The sequence below is a fragment of the Abramis brama genome, assembly GCF_963993115.1.
Source record: "Abramis brama genome assembly, chromosome: 25".
Lineage (NCBI taxonomy): Eukaryota > Metazoa > Chordata > Actinopteri > Cypriniformes > Leuciscidae > Abramis > Abramis brama.
Genome location: NC_139987.1, coordinates 3,581,097 through 3,605,082, shown reverse-complemented (window position 1 = coordinate 3,605,082; position 23,986 = coordinate 3,581,097). Strand labels below are relative to the sequence as shown.

Genomic DNA, 23,986 nt, shown 5'->3' with positions numbered 1-23,986 from the left:
AACGCAAAGGAAAATGTTTTCTGATTTCTCAAACGTGCTGCGTAACACAAGAATGAACCTCATTGGTTCTCGCAGAAGCTCAAACGTGCTGCGTAACACGAGAATGAACCTCACTGGTTCTCACACGTTAAGAAAGCATGCTTGAGTTTCAGTTTACCATTACTGATGTGTGCGTTGATGAATGTTAGAGATAGACTTGTGTTGTTAACTTTGAGTCTTAGTCTTAGTCACACACACACACACACACACACACACACACACACACACTCACACTCACACTCACACTCACACTCACACACACACACTCACACTCACACTCACACACACACACACACACACACACACACACACACACACACACACACTCACACACTCACACACTCACACACACACACACACTAAGGAACAATGCTGAGACAAGGGATGACTAGAAGATGATTTGAATGACTGGAGATAACAGCAGTAGTTACCAGGGTAGCTAGACACATTAAGCAGCAAGATAAACCGTTTGTAAAGCTATGTTCCATTCAGGGGCTGCATCCTCCGAAGGCTGCATTTGAAGGCCGATTGCGTCACAGCGGCGCGAAAAAAGGCTGTCCCAAGTCGAAGGATCCTTCTAATGCGGCCTACTGTTAGTGTTGCCAAGTCCAAGGTTTTCCCGCAGAATTGGGCTACTTTTTACGCGGGTAAACATTTTTTCCGCTGGTTGATTTCCATCCCCATAAGTACGATTTCGACGCTCCAACACCCCCAAAACATCCCTCAAACGCACAATCCAGTGGAGAATCGGCCGCCCGACGGAGAAGAGCCGATGGGCTTTTTGGGCTACTTTTGTTCCACAGACCTGGCAACCCTCCTACCATCCTTCTTTCCCAGGACCACGAAGGATAGAACGAGGAAAAGCACCAGCCAAGAGAAACGAGACCGAGAGGAGAAGCTGATCGAGATATTTAGGGAGGACATGAAGATACAGAGAGGAGATCACAGGAGAGCAGGGAGAGAATGGACAGATTGTTTTCTCTTCTTGACAGATTGGTAGAGAAATAAACTTTTGGTTATGTGAATTAAAATTTGTAAATTAAACAATCGTATACATTATTTTTTTGTAAGTTATAATTTGTAAATGAAACAAAAAGAATTTCTGTGCATTGTTTATTTTTGTAATAAAGAAATTATTCTGTACATTTATTTTTGTTGTGTCAATTAATTTGTACATTTGATACAAAATAAATTGTTCTATACATTTTCACTTACAGTACTTACAACTATTTACAAGATAAGTTATGTTTAAGATAAGAAATACAAAATAAAAGTTTAAATTAACAGTATACATAAAACAGATTGGAAGAAAACATTTAAGGCCTCTGCCAGTGGGACATCATCTGGGATGAGTGCATATCTCCACTGTCCACCAACAGGTTTGTAGGGATGCCTCAGGCATGGGCTGCCATGTCACTGAGACGTTCTTAAAAAAAAATAAGAATAATTAACTCATATACTCAAAAATCAAACCATAAAATATTTTAACATGCAAACCCGTTTATGAGCTAAACTCTGCAGGACAGCAGCCCTCCAGGACCAAACGTTGCCTTTCCCTGATCTATAAGACATATATTTAGTGTTTCTATTATATAACAAATATCTAAAATCTAAATCTAATATCCATGTGTAAAAAGTCAGTTTTTCATAAAAAGTACAATATTTGCCTCTGAGATTAAGTGCAGTTGAATAACAATCTAAAGTACTTCAAATTTATACTTTAATCCATAGTAAATTTATGTCGTTACATTCCACCGCTGGTTATTTAGAAAATGAAACTAACAAAATGTATAGTCACATTAACAAATAGTTGCTAGCTGTGTCCCGGGAGTTGTTCAATGGGACCGTCTGGTTTTGTCGCCTAGCAACTGTGACAGCCGTTGTGATACATTGGTACTGGACTTTATATATAAAACTTTATGTAATTTATATATATATAGTTATAACTGCCTAGAAACAAAATGGGGTTGAAATGATCTAGAATGTCTAAAAATGTTTACCATGGTCAATTTAAGTGCATAATAAAGTCTAAAGAGTATAAACTAACCTATATCAAATCACATACTGGTAACTTTTGTCAACATTTGAACTTTTATTGTATTTTTTTTTCTTTCATTTTTAGCATTAGATACATCTGATTACTTGATTCAATTGAAACCCAATAATTACATTTAAAAGTGTAATCTGGCAATTTCGTCTCCGGCGCACAATGCATTCTGGGGTAGGCAAGGCTGCGAAGGATCCTTCTGATGTATCCTGCATTCAGGGAAAAGAAGGACACATTTGCCATTATGAGAGATATAATGCCAAATGCGCATTTGCCACATTTTGAAGGAGCCTTCGAAGGACCTTCGAATTGGGACAGACTTTGTTGCGGCGCGATGACGCAATCAGCTATACTTCCCCCTTTAGTCGAGTCTCGGTGCGTCCCCCGAAGGCCGCGTCAGCCGCGCACTTCGAAGGACGTGGCCTTCAAAGGATGCAGCCCCTGAATTTGGACACAGCTTGTATAATCAAACGAGGTCACGACTGAGGAAGTGTGTGCTCTATATAGTGCTGATGATGAGGGGTACTTGAGTCCCAGTTGCTGGTTGCATAAACTGCTAAGACTTGTTTTAAAAGTTAGTCATCACATTTTTTGTAAGTCAGTTACATAAAAATGTAGATTGGTCTAATTTGATACTAAAAAGCAAGACTGACTGCCCCTTGACTAACTGCTATTTGGTCATACTAGTACTTAAGACATAGGCTGAATACAAAATCGCCCCCTAAACCGTCAATCACTACTCCCTACATTAGTCCACTTATACAGTTCACCTGAAGAGGTGAATGAAAACGAGTCAGTGAATTCGGACAGCTGTTGAACGCACATCGGCTGTACACTCGTTATTGTGGTGCATTATGGGATTGAATGAGTGCACTCAATAACGTCCACTATGGTTTCGGACACCACTACAAATTGGATCACACGAATTTGGATTTTTCCCACCTTCTACTTGAAATAACACCTGAAATACCACTCGAAGTTGGACATTGTTAGACAGATCGATCAACCCCAACCTCAGCTAGACATATCATTAAATGTTACTTCCAAGATGGCGGCAATCCAGTTTTCAATTAACATAGCGTATAGAGCTACCATATGTCAAACGGTCAACTTTAACATTAGACATTATGGGCCCTATTTTAACGATCTGAAATGCAAGTATCAAGTGCGAAACGCAAGTAACTTTGTGGGCGGGTCTTGGCGCTGTTGCTATTATACCGGCGGGATAAATGACTCTGGCGCCCGACACAAATCTAAAATGGGTTGGTCTGAAGTAGCTTCATTATTCATGTGGTTTGGGTGTAACGTGAAATAAACCAATGAGAGCATCATCTCACATTCCCTTTAAGAGCAGGCACGCTTGTTCCATGGCGATTGCTATTATAACGGTGGATTTGCCAGGCGCACGCCAGGAGCGGTTCACAGCAGAGGAGACCGACGTTCTCGTCAGGGCCGTAAAACACAGAGAAGTGACATTGTATGGGGATGGGAGAAACACACCCAAATTAGCTTCGGTTAAACAGGCGTATAATAATTTGGGTAAATGTGTAAGCTAGATTTATGCCTATTTTTTCACATCTTCATGGACACAACAATGATTTCCCTCGTGTGTTAATATTTTTACTTGTAATAATGTATGGTTTTCTAAAAATGAGAACTGCTGCGTCTGTGTGTAGATGAGATAAGCAAAGTGTATGCACGTTGTGCACACGCTACATTGATTATGGCCAAGCATGCGCCCTTAAAATAGCATATGAATAACATGCCACTGACTTTAGACTAGGTTTTTCCTGGTCAGTGGCAGAATTGTTTTCTGGAACTGCAAAATAGCACCAGGGAATGTTTGCGCCGAAACACACCTCCTCTTTGTGCTGAACCGCCCCCGGGAGCGCAAGTTCATTCCCTAATTTACTGATGTGCGTCTGTGGAGGGAAAAGTCCGCTGTGTGTCGGGTGCAAAATAGGAATGATACATGCGGTGTACAAAGTCAATTGCGCTGGGTGCAAGATAGGGCCCTATGTTTATATAATGATACCTTAATTTTTACTTTTTGTCAGCTGTTTTCAAAGTAAATGGCAATATGTTATTTTTATTCTGTTTTTGCCATATTGACTGAAGTGTGACATTTCAACTGGGATATTCCTAGTTCCACACATCACCTGGTGTTGGTGAATATCAGCTAATATTGCGATATTGCATTGCATAGAGAACTCAGCAATATTGGGTTTCTCTCCAGTTTATTACAAAAAATATAAAATTTAATATATTACACTACAAAAGACATTTACACAACAAAACACACAGTAAAAGGTAATAGACAAACAATTATCACATAGAAACTACTTTTTTTTTCTGTGCTTTTCATTCTTTTCCCTCTGTCTTTATTGGACCAAATATGATGAAATATTTAAACAATATATTATTCATTTTGCTGATAAAATGCATTTGTAATGCGCAGCCCACCAACACCATGATGATAATTTTGTATTAGAATAAATGTTTGGAAACAATTTGATGCACTCAACATCAGTGATTTATGCTAAAATTATTTTAGTCAGTATAGTGATTTTAGACATGTTTTTGGGGTGGTGGGTTCAAAAGATCAAATAGTAGTGTGAGGTTATACAGTAATTATACAAAATTGTTAAACCTTGTGCTTGCCTTTAACCCCAAAGTTCACAGGGCTATAGAACGATTTTTTGTGCTAATCAGTAAACTTTTTAATTGCAGCTACATTTGACATTTCCAAGTGTGAATTAGATGTATTTTGCGTAACCACAATCATAAATGTCAAACAAAAGGCAACTGTTCTATGTTTATGGCTACAACTAAGTTATCTAAATTTACATATTCTAAGTAAACAACCTGATAATAGGGCAAACATGCTTGAAAACATGATGAATCTGGCTTTTCATTCTGACAGATATGACCAATGGTTATGAAGAAATATCACTACAATAAACAACAGCCACAAATCTGAAAACGCTCAAGCATTTTGCAGTTTTAAAGCATGGCGTGTGGTTGGTCGGGTTAAAATGTTTTTCAGTCTTACAGTCAAACAGTTTTTTCAAATCCATTAAAACTTTTTTTTGCCATTATTTTGAAAATACAATGGGGTTAAAACACGTGTATAAATTCAATCTAAAATTATATTTAACTTAATATGATACATAGTTAACCCAAGCAAATTTCAGAGCAAGAGAAACTGCATTGCATAAAATACCAATTTCCAAGTATAATATAGTAACATTCATTGCAACACTTCAAATAATATTCACTCAGTATATAACAAACAGAGCAGATGTATAAGTGCAAATCAATGTAGATTCAAATTAACTGAAAATATGTCATTAACTTTGTCCATTTTTGACCATTATTAAATCTGATCTGCACTGAACACTTCCATTTGACTAATTTAGGAGCATTATTTATGTGATACGATAAAATTTCAAGAAATTAAGAGTAATATATACATCTACCAGAGAGGTTTTAATGGAAATATTACACTGACTATAATTATGAGCAGTTATAAGAGGTTTTGAGGAAATATGTGACATACTTGAGCACTTGTTAATACAATCTTGTGGCCTTTCAGTAGTGTTAATAGGAAAATAATGTGCTGTAATAAACAATTATGAACCTAAAATATGGTTAGGAATGACCTAATGCCTGTAATTTCTGAATATGAGTCCTAACATTCAACATTTCCTTTTATTTTTAAACCCATATCTATAATGCATGTGTGGCAAGTTGTCAATTAACAGACAATAATTTCAATTTATACCTCAGTGTACATAAAAAGACAATTGAAACTTATTTTACTGCTCTTTTTGAGAAGTTAGGCAGCCTTCATGTGCTATCGGAAATGTTTACCCTTTCCTATTAATTGGGGAAATCTTATTTAAGTCAAAATGTACTAAAAATATTTAATTTTGAATAAAATGTAGAGTCACATTCGTTGACAACCATATAACCAAACATCTGGATTATTGTCAACAGTAACCGACACCCTGCCTCAGATACGGCACATATATTTTACTTTAACTGTTTTTTGCTAATGTAATGTCTGACATATTGAACCAACTTAAAGTCAACATGAAACGATATTCGCAACCCAGTGTACTTCATTAACGTGATGTACTTCATTCATAGTATCCTAATCTATAATTATTTCCTAAGTTATTACATTTTTAATTTTAAAGGTTCTACAGATATATGAAAACAATAATGAAAAACAAAAAACCTGTATTAAGAAAGTAAATCGGGTCCGTTTTGAGTTCATGTTGACTTTAATCTCACCATGCTGTGAAAAACTGAGCGAGGCAAAAGTATGAGTAGCAAAATATAGTAGAGTTCACACATCAATGGTAAAACAACTTTTCAATTTCTATCTAATGAAGCACTGAGAGGCAATATAAACATTTATTGACTGGACTGAATATACATAGTATGTTAGCCCACCCACACACTAAAGTACAGTATATCAACCCCACATGAACATGGATGGATGCATTTGAGCTCCACTTTATCTACGCAACTGTACACTATTTACATGTAAAACATCAAAACATCAGTGGAACTAAATAAACGTGGTTTGGAAACGTGTCACATTTTCAAATACAAATACATTTCCTCCGCCCTTCATGACACATATTTTGTGCAAAAGGAAAATGATCCTGTCCATTTCTTTGTCCTCTTATTGAATCAAGGAAGCAACATTTTAGAACAAAGTAAAATCAACATCAAGCTCGAAATCTACTATTGCTTTGTTTAACACTGCCATTCGTTCCCTCAGCCCGTGATATGACTTCAGTCTCACTGCCTGAACTTTGCCCCAGGTGAACTTCGTGTGAGAAAAACATCCGAGCCGACCTTGGTCTTTTGTGGAATTCCGGAGGTAATAATATTGTTGAATGAGCTCATGGAAAAACGCTATACATTCAGCCCAGAGACACCTGATCCCAAGTCAGTTGTCCTATCTGGAGATGTGCCACACTTTTCCAAACAACGACTCAACATTTCAGTCAAGTTCCTCCTGCGACTCTTAGACGGAGGCTTTGCACAAACGAAACAGTCACCGTTTGTACATCTATCCAGCGTTTCTTTTTTCTTTAGCATCAGATTTCATCGTTAAATAGTTCCGCTCAATAAATAAGTGTCCATAGAAAGTGCTAGGCTACTATTGGAAGTTCCTCTAAAGCAGGTCTCAGATGGGCAAAGTGGCGTTCATCATTTGGACTCGCATCTCCTGAATGCTGTTGAGAATCTTTTTCTGATGACCGGCCAAAGTGACTCCAACCCTCCTAAGATCTCTGCAAAAGAACAACATACAGCTATAAAATATGTTTCCGTTAGGGTTCATTGATAATGATTAAAAAAGCTGGAATCAATCAAGGTTTATCTGGTGATTTGTAAAATTTGAACTTCTAATAATGAAAGTAAAATGTCTTTTTTTTAAAGCTATTTTTGCCACTACATTTGTTTGATACACAAAATGAAAGAAAAGACCTTAAAAAACGCCTCACAAGTAAAATCATTCTATTATGCTGATTTGATGCTCAAGAGATCATGTAAACTATGCTGTAACAATTAACCATTAGAAAGTGCATCCAAATCAAAGATCAAAACATGAAATGGAGGTTACACTCTCAGTAATTTTAAAAGTAGATGAACAGCAAACAGGCTCAATGTCCTCCACAACAGATGACTTACTCCAAGGTCATTTGAGTGACTACTTCCAGAGAAGTGTATCCACTTTCCATGAAAAGCTCGGTGTATCGACCCATTTTTATGGCCTCTAACCATTCCTCCACCGATCTGAATACACAGCCCTCGGGGCTCCCGTGCTCCACTAATAAATTGGACACTCTGCGGGAGAGACAGGTACAGTGGTGAACAAATGGATGCATAAACCTGACATTAAAGTTCTAGGTGAAGGCTGGATACTAAAAACCTTTACAGATCTGAGCTGACACAAGCAGAATAATGTACCATCTAACAGGCTTAAAAAAAAATTGTTTGTCTAATTGTTATAATACACAATAAGGTCCAAAAGTCTGAGACCACACAAAAACAATTTCTTCACATAATCCTTAAATTAAAAAAAAAAAAAAAAAATGTTATGCCTAAAATAATTGTAATTAATTTGTTGAAATTTATGAAAAAAACATTAATGAGAATGGAAACGAGATGCCGCATCATTGCGTTGATGCTATGGGAACGCCTTCAGTGTAAGCCGGTGTCTGAATCACATGTAGTACATGTAATCTATTGGCAACGGGCAAAGTCAGGTGACGCCAGGTTCACTGGTCTGAAGAAGCCACGCTGGCATACTTGAAGTATGGCAACGCAACGTGGCGTCTCGTTCCCATTCTCAGTATCCAATGTTCAGTTCCTTTTTGAGGGAACACCAAAGCTGCGTCATTGCGTTATGCATTATTACCCACGCCTACTGAGAGAATGCCTGCACTACAGGTTACACTTGGTGAAGGTGTGAGGAGACAAGGCTGGGCCGAAGGGAAGAACCCGATACTGGTAAGCTTCAGCCAAAAAAAAAAAGCAAACCTCAGGAACTCAATATTTCTATTTGAAAATATGCGTAGTCTAAGTCTATCGTAACAAAAAAATCCTCAAATTGGATTTGAGACATACGTTTTAACGTCAATATCTTGAAACTGTAAATACGAAGAGTACAGTTCAAAAGACGAAGATCAAGGTTGGGACGCAACCCTCAGTCTTTTTTGGTTACCAAAAAGTACCGGCTGTAAAATCCTGAGTCTCTTACTTGGAGGGGAACATTATCTATGGCCCTTTTGTCCAGGAGAGACTTCAAACTCCTGTGAAAGCAAAGGAATCTGCTCTGGCTTCACCATAGTGGGGAGCACGCCATTGAAACACAGAGGATGAGACTTGAACTGGACTCTAATCTTTCTCTATAATTCGCAGAACCCAAGGAAACAACCAAATTGGATGAGAAACCCTACCAGGAACCCTGCCGCAGGTCTACCCCCGGCAGACTGGGACTGGGTTCAGTGCTCGAGCCCAAAGTCTTTGCTAGGGGGAATGCGATCAGCCACACTGGCCTTTTACTCCTCCCTCCTTGAGCTAAGCTGCAGGACAGGAGGATGAGGGCCCAGCCTGCTGGACCCGGCGAGAGATAAATTGCTAGAATGGTTCCGACTGATCCTTCGCCGCCTGAAACCTATCAACGACGATGTTGGCGGTGCTGAAACCTATTAATGACAGTGTTGAAGGTGCTGAAACCTATCAAATGATGGCGTTGGCGTGCTGAAACCTATTAATGACGGTGTTGGCGGTGCTGAAACCTATCAATGACGGTGTTGGCGGTGCTGAAACCTATCAATGACGGTGTTGGCAGTGCTGGCGGTGCTGAAACCTATCAATGATGGCGTTGAAGGTGCTGAAACCTATCAAATGATGGCGTTGGCATGCTGAAACCTATCAATGACGGCGTTGAAGGTGCTGAAACCTAACAAATGATGGCGTTGGCGTGCTGAAACCTATCAATGACGGCGTTGGCGTGCTGAAACCTATCAATGACGGTGTTGGCGGTGCTAAAACCTATCAAATGACGGCATTGGCATGCTGAAACCTATCAAATGACGGCGTTGGCATGCTGAAACCTATCAAATGACAGCGTTGGTGTGCTGAAACCTATCAATGATGGTGTTGGCGGTGCTGAAACCTATCAATGACGGCGTTGAAGGTGCTGAAACCTATCAAATGACGGCGTTGGCGTGCTGAAACCTATCAATGACGGCGTTGGCGTGCTGAAACCTATGAAATGACGGTGTTGGCGTGCTGAAACCCATCAATGACGGTGTTGGCGGTGCTGAAACCTATCAATGACGGTGTTGGCGGTGCTGAAACCTATCAACGATGGCGATACCGGGGCACACAGCAAAAAGGCTTTTTTTTTATCCCAAAAAAGTTGTGAAAAGCCAAACAGCCCAAAATCTCAAAATTGACCAGTGCATTTGTCTATATAATGTCCTGCCTTAAAATTCAGAACAAATATTTATATGAAACTAAGCTTATAATCCTGCTTTCCGATGCAAGTTAAATTAAACTTTATTATGACTATACATATTAATATAATCAGTGATCCCTTGGCCACACTTGCTGATATTATCATCCAGGGCAAAGAAAGAAAATTACAGTGCAATAACAGCTACAGAAACATTCCCAGACTCCAAATCAATTTCATATTAAACTTGAATGTAACTGCATAACACAATTACTGATAATGGATAATTCCAACGTGTAAGAATGAAGAACACTCCACGTGCAGCAAATGTATTCGATACGTATAATCACAGTAATTGGAAGTCATTTGCACACTGTCACTTCTGTTTAACGCGACATTAAATCATGAAATGTGAGTGCGTATTTGTCACAAGTGTCATTAAACCTTGATTTCTTGTGACAAGCGTGTAGCACGGTGGTTAACCCTCGGTTATCCATTTTTCACAGACGTCACATCATTTGTGATCTCAATCACATGCCGTAAATAACAACATAATTAGCATATGCTCTGATGGGAACAATAAAGAACGAAAACAAAGAAAGTTTATTGAAAGGACAGTTACACAAATGAAAATCATGAGCAAAGTAAACAATAACGGCTGGTCGTTTACCTGTTAGATGGGTTAACCAGACCTTTCAGGCTGCTGGGATTGCGGATGAGTTTGTCCAATAAGCTGACAATCTCTTCGAATTTTGGCCGGCTGTTCCTGTCTTTCTGCCAGCAATCCATCATGAGATGATAGAGGGCAGTCGGGCAGTCCATGGGACCCGGGAGTCTGTAGTTCTCCTCCACTGCCTTTATCACCTGAGACAACAGAAAAGATTGCAACCACTTTACATCATGTTCCATAATAAATATATGATGTGTCCTACGTGTCCAAACACTTGATTGTTCTGGTTCATGAATTGTTGCTAGATGGCAAAGTCAACACACTTGACCTTGCCATATATGGTTTAAAGAGGCAGATGGCTTCCTAGGCATCATTAACTGGCACCTTTATAGTGACTTATTTGGATGTTCTAAATAGGCAGCAACAACAGTAACAGTATATAACATTTAAAAGTTTAGGGTCAGGTTTTTTGCTGCTCCCGTGTTGGGCTAAAATTATAATTATAATTTTATATATATACATATATATATATATATATATATATATATATATATATATATATATATATATATATATATATATATGTATATATATATATATATATATATATACACTCACCTAAAGGATTATTAGGAACACCATACTAATACTGTGTTTGACCCCCTTTCGCCTTCAGAACTGCCTTAATTCTACGTGGCATTGATTCAACAAGGTGCTGAAAGCATTCTTTTTGAAATGTTGGCCCATATTGATAGGATAGCATCTTGCATTTGATGGAGATTTGTGGGATGCACATCCAGGGCACAAAGCTCCCGTTCCACCACATCCCAAAGATGCTCTATTGGGTTGAGATCTGGTGACTGTGGGGGCCATTTTAGTACAGTGAACTCATTGTCATGTTCAAGAAACCAATTTGAAATGATTTGAGCTTTGTGACATGGTGCATTATCCTGCTGGAAGTAGCCATCAGATGATGGGTACATGGTGGTCATAAAGGGATGGACATGGTCAGAAACAATGCTCAGGTAGGCCGTGGCATTTAAACGATGCCCAATTGGCACTAAGGGGCCTAAAGTGTGCCATGAAAACATCCCCTACACCATTACACCACCACCACCAGCCTGCACAGTGGTAACAAGGCATGATGGATCCATGTTCTCATTCTGTTTACGCCAAATTCTGACTCTACCATCTGAATGTCTCAACAGAAATCGAGACTCATCAGACCAGGCAACATTTTTCCAGTCTTCAACTGTCCAATTTTGGTGAGCTCGTGCAAATTGTAGCCTCTTTTTCCTATTTGTAGTGGAGATGAGTGGTACCCGGTGGGGTCTTCTGCTGTTGTAGCCCATCCGCCTCAAGGTTGTGCGTGTTGTGGCTTCACAAATGCTTTGCTGCATACCTCGGTTGTAACGAGTGGTTATTTCAGTCAAAGTTGCTCTTCTATCAGCTTGAATCAGTCGGCCCATTCTCCTCTGACCTCTAGCATCAACAAGGCATTTTCGCCCACAGGACTGCCGCATACTGGATGTTTTTCCCTTTTCACACCATTCTTTGTAAACCCTAGAAATGGTTGTGCGTGAAAATCCCAGTAACTGAGCAGATTGTGAAATACTCAGACCGGCCCGTCTGGCACCAACAACCATGCCACGCTCAAAATTGCTTAAATCACCTTTCTTTCCCATTCTGACATTCAATTTGGAGTTCAGGAGATTGTCTTGACGAGGACCACACCCCTAAATGCATTGAAGCAACTGCCATGTGATTGGTTGATTAGATAATTGCATTAATGAGAAATTGAACAGGTGTTCCTAATAATCCTTTAGGTGAGTGTATATATACATATATATATACAGTGAGGAAAATAAGTATTTGAACACCCTGCTATTTTGCAAGTTCTCCCACTTGGAAATCATGGAGGGGTCTGAAATTGTCATCGTAGGTGCATGTCCACTGTGAGAGACATAATCTAAAAAAAAAAAAAATCCAGAAATCACAATATATGATTTTTTAACTATTTATTTGTATGATACAGCTGCAAATAAGTATTTGAACACCTGTCTATCAGCTAGAATTCTGACCCTCAAAGACCTGTTAGTCTGCCTTTAAAATGTCCACCTCCACTCCATTTATTATCCTAAATTAGATGCACCTGTTTGAGGTCGTTAGCTGCATAAAGACACCTGTCCACCCCATACAATCAGTAAGAATCCAACTACTAACATGGCCAAGACCAAAGAGCTGTCCAAAGACACTAGAGACAAAATTGTACACCTCCACAAGGCTGGAAAGGGCTACGGGGAAATTGCCAAGCAGCTTGGTGAAAAAAGGTCCACTGTTGGAGCAATCATTAGAAAATGGAAGAAGCTAAACATGACTGTCAATCTCCCTCGGACTGGGGCTCCATGCAAGATCTCACCTCGTGGGGTCTCAATGATCCTAAGAAAGGTGAGAAATCAGCCCAGAACTACACGGGAGGAGCTGGTCAATGACCTGAAAAGAGCTGGGACCACCGTTTCCAAGGTTACTGTTGGTAATACACTAAGACGTCATGGTTTGAAATCATGCATGGCACGGAAGGTTCCCCTGCTTAAACCAGCACATGTCAAGGCCCGTCTTAAGTTTGCCAATGACCATTTGGATGATCCAGAGGAGTCATGGGAGAAAGTCATGTGGTCAGATGAGACCAAAATATAACTTTTTGATCATAATTCCACTAAACGTGTTTGGAGGAAGAAGAATGATGAGTACCATCCCAAGAACACCATCCCTACTGTGAAGCATGGGGGTGGTAGCATCATGCTTTGGGGGTGTTTTTCTGCACATGGGACAGGGCGACTGCACTGTATTAAGGAGAGGATGACCGGGGCCATGCATTGCGAGATTTTGGGGAACAACCTCCTTCCCTCAGTTAGAGCATTGAAGATGGGTCGAGGCTGGGTCTTCCAACATGACAATGACCCGAAGCACACAGCCAGGATAACCAAGGAGTGGCTCTGTAAGAAGCATATCAAGGTTCTGGCGTGGCCTAGCCAGTCTCCAGACCTAAACCCAATAGAGAATCTTTGGAGGGAGCTCAAACTCCGTGTTTCTCAGCGACAGCCCAGCAACCTGACTGATCTAGAGAAGATCTGTGTGGAGGAGTGGGCCAAAATCCCTCCTGCAGTGTGTGCAAACCTGGTGAAAAACTACAGGAAACGTTTGACCTCTGTAATTGCAAACAAAGGCTACTGTACCAAATATTAACATTGATTTTCTCAGGTGTTCAAATACTTATTTGCAGCTGTATCATACAAATAAATAGTTAAAAAAAATCATACATTGTGATTTCTGGATTTTTTTTTTTTTAGATTATGTCTCTCACAGTGGACATGCACCTACGATGACAATTTCAGACCCCTCCATGATTTCTAAGTGGGAGAACTTGCAAAATAGCAGGGTGTTCAAATACTTATTTTCCTCACTGTATATATACACTCACCTAAAGGATTATTAGGAACACCTGTTCAATTTCTCATTAATGCAATTATCTAATCAACCAATCACATGGCAGTTGCTTCAATGCATTTAGGGGTGTGGTCCTGGTCAAGACAATCTCCTGAACTCCAAAATGAATGTCAGAATGGGAAAGAAAGGTGATTTAAGCAATTTTGAGCGTGGCATGGTTGTTGGTGCCAGACGGGCCGGTCTGAGTATTTCACAATCTGCTCAGTTACTGGGATTTTCACGCACAACCATTTCTAGGGTTTACAAAGAATGGTGTGAAAAGGGAAAAACATCCAGTATGCGGCAGTCCTGTGGGCGAAAATGTCTTGTTGATGCTAGAGGTCAGAGGAGAATGGGCCGACTGATTCAAGCTGATAGAAGAGCAACTTTGACTGAAATAACCACTCGTTACAACCGAGGTATGCAGCAAAGCATTTGTGAAGCCACAACACGCACAACCTTGAGGCGGATGGGCTACAACAGCAGAAGACCCCACCGGGTACCACTCATCTCCACTACAAATAGGAAAAAGAGGCTACAATTTGCACGAGCTCACCAAAATTGGACAGTTGAAGACTGGAAAAATGTTGCCTGGTCTGATGAGTCTCGATTTCTGTTGAGACATTCAGATGGTAGAGACAGAATTTGGCGTAAACAGAATGAGAACATGGATCCATCATGCCTTGTGGAGGCTGTGCAGGCTGGTGGTGGTGGTGTAATGGTGTAGGGGATGTTTTCTTGGCACACTTTAGGCCCCTTAGTGCCAATTGGGCATTGTTTAAATGCCACGGCCTACCTGAGCATTGTTTCTGACCATGTCCATCCCTTTATGACCACCATGTACCCATCCTCTGATGGCTACTTCCAGCAGGATAATGCACCATGTCACAAAGCTCGAATCATTTCAAATTGGTTTCTTGAACATGACAATGAGTTCACTGTACTAAAATGGCCCCCACAGTCACCAGATCTCAACCCAATAGAACATCTTTGGGATGTGGTGGAACGGGAGCTTCGTGCCCTGGATGTGCATCCCACAAATCTCCATCAACTGCAAGAGGCTATCCTATCAATATGGGCCAACATTTCTAAAGAATGCTTTCAGCACCTTGTTGAATCAGTGCCACGTAGAATTAAGGCAGTTCTGAAGGCGAAAGGGGGTCAAACACAGTATTAGTATGGTGTTCCTAATAATCCTTTAGGTGAGTGTATATATATAATATTATTATATAATATTATAATATTATATTATCATATATATATATATATATATATATATATATATATATATATATATATATATATATATATATATATATATATATATATATATATTTATTTTTTTTATTTATTTTTTATTTTTTATTTATTTATTTATTTTTTTTAAATGATTGTTCTTTATTTTAGTTAGATAATATTTTTTTATTTAACATTTTGTATTTTTAGGGGATTTGATGGTACTAAATTATATTTATGCAGTAGGTATAATCCATTTATTCACTTTTTGAGCATGGACCTGAAAATGAAATTTCCAACTTAAACTGTCGTAAATCTTAAATGCTTTGGAGCACAGACTTAAGTTTGGTATCTTTTTAAAGATGGCACTTGGCAGATTATTTCTGAAGTGAAAAAAAGTTTTAAAAAAGTTGACTTGAAAAAAGTTATAACGTTTATATTTACTGTTATGAAAACTGCACACACAAAAAAATACAATTTAATTAAAAAAATAAAAGTTTAATATGAAATATAGATTTTCCAAATCAAGTTTTACTCAAAAACTTCAGGCAATCAAAGCTATAAATCTAAACAAGTTGTGCTCCAAATTTGAGGTTGATATCTCAAAAAATGAGCTTTCAGTAAGAGTTTGTTTGTGTGCAGTACCAAACCTTTCCACTAGATGCAAGTCGTCTCACATTAATTTTCAATGTGGCCATTTTTGACCCTGAACAATACAAGTGTGACTAATTTTTTAGGACCATTTAACCTTTTCGAATCATGTCCATGATTGTTTGTTTGTTTGAGTTCACACATCAACATAATTATATATTTAAAAAAGACCAACCAAAAAGACATTAAATTGATCAAAAGTCACTGTAAAGACTTTTACATTGTTACAAAAAAAATCTTCTTTTTTTTTTTTACTTTATTCAAAGAATTAAAAAAAGCTTCATGATTAACAATGTAAATAGTAAGAAATGTTTCTTATTAGAGCAGTAAATTACATTGATTTCTGAAGGATCAAGTGACACTGAAGATTGTTTTAAATTGATTTGAAATTATTAAAATTAGTGCTAAGCAACGATTAATCACAATTAATAGAATCCAAAATAAAAGTGTGTGTGTACTGTGGATAATTATTTTGTATACAATATATACATGCAAATATTTCTTAAATATATACATATATATGTGTGTATTTATACAAAATAATTACACAGTACACACACATACTGTATATTATGTAGATACCAACTTTTATGTTGGATACGATTAATCGCGATTCATCTAATTAAAATACAGAACTGTTATTTAAAATAATAGCATTTCAATATTACTTTGATCAGAAGATTCTTCAGAATTTTCAGATTAATCATGTGTTTTTGTAGTGCCTACTGTAATTTGACAGATCATATTATATCATATAATTAATGAACATGAATAGACAGCTATGTTGTGCTACAGAGTGAATTTAATATGTCTATTTGATCAGTTTAACTTTTTGTGAGATTCAAAAAACTGGCAAGATAAACCAGAAATCTGAATCAACAAAGAGCGGCTCTCCTCTCCTCCAAGCTAAAATAAAATCCCCCCCACACTCCCACATCACAAAGAGCAACACTACATCAACAGTGGCTCCCTCGCGGAAAAGCCTCACAGAGAGAGAGAGCCGAGACAGACAGAGCGAGAGAAACACACAAGTGTCTGGCTGAGCAGAGGAAGCCGAGATCTGAGGGGAACCCTCAAGAAACTGTGAAATAAAACATCAAATAACTTTCCCTTCCCGAGTGTGTGTGAAACAGATTAATGATGGAGCGCAGAACAAGATGTGAGGCGCAGATGAAGCCGTCACTGGCAACTGTAAAGGAGGAAAAAAAAGGTCAGTCGTGCTTGATAAAACCATGACTGCTGTGTGCACCTCCTTCTGGGATATGGTGGGAAAACATAAGCATCGCCTTGCGTTTCATCTCTGCCTGCAAATATACTTGTCATCTCATGCGCTGACATATGACATGCACATCTACATAACAAAAGACAGCGAGGCGGCTGCTCGGCATGTGCTTTTCAATATCTGAAGCTGTAATGGCTTAATATATGCAAACAAAACTCAATAGCCTGTAGTAATAAAAATGGTCCTCATTTGTTATGTTTTTACAACATTAACTTTTGTGTTTAACATTTAGGTGTATATTTTGTTTTGGATAGACACTGATACGTACACTATTGTGCACCTTAAAAAAAAATCAAAAAAGAAATTACACATTTTTACCAAATATATTTCACGAGTTCACACTTACAAATAAGTCAGATAGAATAAATGCGTATTTGGCGTGCTGTGCGAGGAGAGGGCTCCGGGCTCGGTATCCGGCCCGAACCCAGAGTATTCCTGGCTGTGAAAGAACAAGCCAAGAGTGAGGAGTCGGGGTGGTGGAGGGATGCTGAAAACTGTCAAGGAATGTTAGGTGAGTTGACAGAGTGAATATATATGCTTCCTCTCATGCTGATAGGGTAGACATGGTAATTGTTTGATAACAAGTTGATTGATTGATTGATTATTTGAACGTGCTCCTCCTGAACTTTGTTAATGAAACATCATTTAATTTCCATTTCAAATAAATGTCACTTTCAGTCGGTTACGTTCGACGTAGTAGACGTGTTGACTGATTGGGATCACACTTAGGGAGCCTGTCATCTTCTAGCATTGATAAAACGAGCCAATGCACATTGGTGTGCGAGCTTTGCATCCATGCTCCGCCCCGCAGCGCGGGTATAAACACGGAACCGGATGCATGCACCACTTGTCTCTACTTGTCTCTTGTCACAAGTCTCTCCCGGTGCTGGTGATTCTACAGCGCGAGTGTGCCTTCTGAGCTCGTTTTAACAGCATTCCTTTTTGTGTTTGTTTGTCTGACGGCCGGTTAAGGGTGAAGAAAGTGAGTGCTTCACTGGTACAGGCTTCACCATCCTTGTAAGTGTTGCCACGATCATTCCCCTGTGTGCGCCGGGACTGGTGAGTTTTTCATTTCCTGAAAGAGCAACACGGGTGCGTTTGCGTCTTTTTCAAGATGTCATTCCACCCGCGCGTTTCTGGATGCGGTCATTCCCTGTCCCCCTCTGACGGTCACATTAGTTGCATCACGTTTTTGGGATTAAAGCATGCTGAAGCAGCTTTTGTGGATAGTTCATGTTCTCATTGCGAGAACATGACTATCGCGGTGTTGCGCCTTCGTCCGCGAAGGTGGAGTCCCCATTACCACGCCCCACCCTAGGGTGCCGTGTGGGATGGGTGATCAGAGAATCATAGTGATGGCTTCCCTGCCCGGTAACCAATCCCTGTGGGCCCCTCACTCCTCTATCACACCGCAGCCGGTGGAGCCCACCGTTGAGTGCGCTGGTCCCTCTGTAATGGACCGACCAGCCGTTTCATTCAGGGCCCCTGCAGAGGACAGGATGCTGATTGCAGCATCGGAGGATGAGCTGGCCTCTGGAGATGATGACTCGTCTGCGTTATCCTCCTCTGGCAGTGTAACGTTGCCCGAGCCAGTTCCAGAAATGTCAGCTATGCTGAAACGGGCCGCCGAGGCTGTCGGGCTTGCGTGGAATCCTCCAACCGTGTCCCGAACAGTCTTTGTTGGATGATTGGTTTCTCAGGGCAGGCCGCGCTAGCCTGTGGGCAAGCTGCTTCCTCTTTGCATGCCATGGCGTTGCTACAAGTCTACCAGGCCAAGGCACTCATGGACATGCACAAGGGTACCCCAGACCATGCGCTCATAGGTGAGCTCCGCACCACAACCAACCTTGCCCTCCGGGGAACGAGCATTGCGGTTTGCGCGATTGATCTGGCGATGTCCACCCCAGTGGTCCAGGAGCACCATCTCCGGCTCAACCTGGTTGATATGAGGGATGCGGACAAGGTTCAGTTCCTGGACTCCCCCATTTCCCAGGATGGGCTGTTCGGCGACGTGGTGGAGATTTACGCCCAACAGTTCTCTGCCACCCAGGTGCAGATCCTCCGCCTGCTCGTCGCTGAGGGCATCCCACTGCTGCCGCTTCCACTCCCGCTCCCGCTGGGCCTCCGCAGCAGCCTTTAACCAGGCCTCAGCGTGGAGCCAGCCGCAAACAGGCCGCCCAGCCTGTATCAGACACTGCCAAACCAGGTGGCAAGCGTAAGACCAAGCGTCCCTTACACAGGCCACCCAGGGATGGGGGGACAAGCTTTTCAGATGGTTACCGTTCTGGTGCCCGAATTGTCAAAGAAAGAGCAAATTCCTCTGTTCCTGGGTCCCAAGAGGGCCAGACTGGCGGTGTGCGACCCTGTAAAGCCTTGCACCCCTCAGCCCCCACTTGTGTCGCCAGCTGGCAACTGGATGCGGTTCGAGGACCCGATTATGCCTTCTCACGCACCTGTGGAGACAGTGAGACAGGCCGCCCCCGGGCCTTCTGAGCCGGGTCCCTGTCCTCCACCTCGCTGCCCCACACCGGGTACGTCTATGGTTCCCCTGGTTCCAGGTTCATAGAAGCCTTCTATAGCCCATCCTTCATTGTACCCAAGAAAGGTGGTGGGTTACGGCCAATCTTGGAACTGCGACTCTTGAATCGGGCCTTTTATAAGCTTCCGTTCAAGTGGCTAACGCAGAGAAGCATTTTCGAATGATCCGTCCCCAAGACTGGTCTGCAGCGTTCGACCTGAAGGACGCGTACTTCAGATCTCTATCCTTCCGCAACGCAGGCTATGCCTGTGTTTTTGCGTTCGACGGTTTGAAGTCAGTACAAAGTCCTACCCTACGAGTGCTCCACAGCAAGCTGGGTCTCTGGATCAAATGGGAAAAGAGTAAACTCGCCCACGGGCTGAGGATCTCTTTTTCCGGTATGGCGATGGACTCGGTCCAACACGTCTCTCAAGAGGAACGTGTCCGGTCGGTGCTATACAAAAGTGAGAAAGGGTCCCACTGAAACATTTCAGAGGCTCCTGGGGTGTATGGCAGACGCAGCTGCAATAGAACGTCTTCCTCCATATGAAGACCGCTTCAGCACTGGCTTCACGGCCGAGTCCCGAGGTGGCAGAGCAGCACGATCCGTGTGGCAATCACCCTGGCCTGCTGCCAAACCCTCAGCCCTTGATCAGACCTTTTGTTTCTCCGGGCCAGCCGCCCCTAGAACAAGTGTCCACCAACACCGGCTGAGGGGCCACGTACAACGGGCATGCAGTAACTGGGTCTGGGTGGCCCTCCGACTGCATTGGCATCAACTGCCTCGAGTTGCTAGCAGTACACCTTGCTTTGAGATGCCGCAAAATGCCGCTGCTCAGCAAGCATGTACTAGTCTGTACAGACAACATTGCAGCCGTTGCGCTACGCTTCCCTTGCATGTCGAAACTCGCCCGCCACCTCCTCCTATGGAGTCAGAAGCTTCTGAGGTCGCTTCATTCCACTTAATTTTCCGGCCTGCTCAATCGTGCCGCCAATGAAGCCTCACGACAGCCTATGGCCCAGGGAAAATGGAGACTCCATCCCCAGGCGGTCCAGCTGTTCTGGGACCACTTCGGGGCCGAAGTTACATCTGTTTGCCTCTCTGGACTCGTCCCATTGCCAGCAATATTTACTTAATGGAGTTTTTTTTTTTTTATTATAATTTAATTTGTTAATACTTATATGAATATTTAGCTTTTTAAATGAATTGGTGTGTTCGATGGTACATTGCATTTCACTGTGGTATAAAATTAGTATCAAGACTCTGATTCTGACCAAATAAAAAGATCTCAAAATATTTGTTTTGAAAATTAGACATTTTATTTATGAATTTGTCATGTAATTAATAATTTATAAATAAAATAAATAAATACAAGCTTTATTGGTCTTAATAAATATACTTACACTCAGGGTTTTTATCGTTAACTAAAACTAAAATTATTAAAAATATTCTATAGGAATAAAGCTGAAATAAAATAAAATAAAATAAAATAAAAAAAATTGGTGAAAAACAAACTAAACGAAAATTAGAAATGATGCCTTGGCAATAAACTGAAATAAGTTAAGGTTGAAGCACCAACATTATTAACTATATAAATAAACAAAACACTAAAACTAAAGCCAAAACTGAAAAAAAAAAAAATAAATAAATAAATAAATAATAATAATAATAATAATAATGACAAAAGCAATTAATAAATTATTAAACAAAAAAAAAATACTAAAAATGTAACTGAAATTACTAAAAAACTCTACTAAAATTAGCATGAAAGCTTAAAATATAAAAATGAATGCTAATTCAAAATATTAATAATAGTGTATAATAATTAAATAAAATAATAAAAAAAATACTATGCTTTATAAGCTGTCTATACATTATTATATGCTGTATGTTTCAGTGTCTATTCAAATGTTTAAAACAAAAATGTGGGATGCGTGCCAGTGAGATCATGTTTGTATTCAGCCAGAGACAGAAACAATAGATGCTGTAAGCTTCTGGTAAAAGCTACTGTACACAATGTCCAACACCAAACTCCATTACGCCCGGCAGATTTCAGTCTACAGGGATCTGATGCTCTTTCTGTGCAGAAAAGCCAAGAATAAAATCTCTGTGGCCAAAACCTGGCTTTCAACCCAAACACCCATTACCCAGCATCCCGCATGTTCCTTTTCTCACATGACCTTTGACTCGACCGCAGGCAGATGTACCGCAGTGGGAGAAAGAGTTGATCTACCCCCAACCCAACCCCAAAATCTGCATGGATCTCTGCCCACTGATGGGGTTCGATATGTCGGTTTAGCTCAGAGTTTACCCTCACTTCCTGATCCATTTATAGACATCAGCATTCTATCGCTCTCATTTCCCCTAAGGCAAATCCGAGAGCATGTGAGCGCTGAAAACGGCCAAGGGAAGCAATTATTGTGTTGTAGTGTTAAAATACTGCAGGGTAAAACTGCACTTTGGCTGTAACGCTGCCCTACACAGAATCTTTTCATAAATGTATACTGTATAATCTTCACTTACAAAGACTTTATGTAGCACCAATAAGACCACATTTGAACAGAATTTAATAGAATCGTTCCGACTTACGTCTTGATTGCTCATCTCCCAGTATGGTCTCTCGCCGTATGACATCACTTCCCACATAACAATGCCGTAGCTCCACACGTCACTGGCTGAGGTGAATTTCCTGTAGGCGATGGCTTCTGGAGCTGTCCACCTGATGGGAATCTTCCCTCCCTGTGAAACAAACCGCATGCTGAATTCCACGTCTCAGATCATAAACACGTCTTGTCAAAAGATCTTAATGGGTGATTATCACTGGGAAAGAATGCTGTCAGCCTGTGAAAATTGACAGGAAGCATTCTGTCTGTGGACGGCTGTTGCATGCTAATCGCTAATTGACTGTCCTGGTGTTAGCGCTCTCAATTTCTGTAGGCAACTCGCGCACTGGGGAGACATGTCTTAATTTACTTTGTCGACAGTTCACGCACATCCACACACACGCGAAATGCTTTCTTCAGTGATACTTTGACACACCAAAACAAGAAACAAAGATGACAAAAAACAAAACAAAAAAAATATGCTAATTATGACAGCCACCACCATTCTTTCAGAATAAGGCAGCTCCTTTTTCAGAACTCAACAATAATTTATTTTCACTGTAGAATAGATTTTTTTCTTGCTCTGGCAAAATTGAAATTTCTTGATGTGTTTTAGCAACATATATTTTATTAAAGTGTCCCTTTTATGCTATAATGCTATGGTCTCCTACAATAGGTTTGGATGCATTAAAGGTCAAAACATTTAATTTTCTTATTATATCCATTGCACATCACCTAATTTCTCAAAGAGTCTGAAAATGGTTTGTTAGAAGATTCAGTCTCTCTAAACCACTCCTTACTGCCAGCCTATGGCCCAGTCAGTTGTGATTGGTCTACTCTGCTCTGATTGGTCAGATGGCCCAGTCTGTTGTGATTGGTCTACTCTGCTCTGATTGGTCAGATGGCCCAGTCAGTTGTGATTGGTCTACTCTGCTCTGATTGGTCAGATGGCCCAGTCTGTTGTGATTGGTCTACTCTGCTCTGATTGGTCAGATGACCCAGTCTGTTGTGATTGGTCTTCTCTGCGCTGATTGGTCAGATGGCCCAGTCTGTTGTGATTGGTCTACTCTGCTCTGATTGGTCAGATGATCCAGTCTGTTGTGATTGGTCTACTCTGCTCTGATTGGTCAGATGACCCAGTCTGTTGTGATTGGTCTTCTCTGCTCTGATTGGTCAGATGACCCAGTCTATTGTGATTTGTTTACTCTTCTCTGATTGGTCAGATGACCCAGTCTGCTGTGATTGGTCTTCTCTGCGCTGATTGGTCAGATGGCCCAGTCTGTTGTGATTGGTCTACTCTGCTCTGATTGGTCAGATGACCCAGTCTGTTGTGATTGGTCTACTCTGTTCTGATTGGTCAGATGGCCCAGTCTGTTGTGATTGGTCTACTCTGCTTTGATTGGTCAGATGACCCAGTCTGTTGTGATTGGTCTACTCTGCTCTGATTGGTCAGATGGCCCAGTCTG

At 40.7% G+C, this 23,986-nt stretch overlaps 1 protein-coding gene across 1 annotated transcript in view; it reads right to left on the bottom strand.

Annotated features, from left to right (window-relative positions):
• Positions 1-4,306: 4,306 nt before the first annotated feature.
• epha5 (EPH receptor A5) overlaps positions 4,307-23,986 on the bottom strand; it is a 94,080-nt gene continuing 74,400 nt past the window's right edge. The window contains exons 14-17 of the mRNA XM_084104579.1: positions 22,507-22,656; positions 10,744-10,937; positions 7,799-7,954; positions 4,307-7,398 (exon numbers count right to left, since the gene is read on the bottom strand). Coding sequence (XP_083960705.1) covers positions 7,293-7,398; positions 7,799-7,954; positions 10,744-10,937; positions 22,507-22,656 — 606 coding nt within the window. The 3' untranslated portion in view covers positions 4,307-7,292. The remainder of the gene's footprint in view (positions 7,399-7,798; positions 7,955-10,743; positions 10,938-22,506; positions 22,657-23,986) is intronic.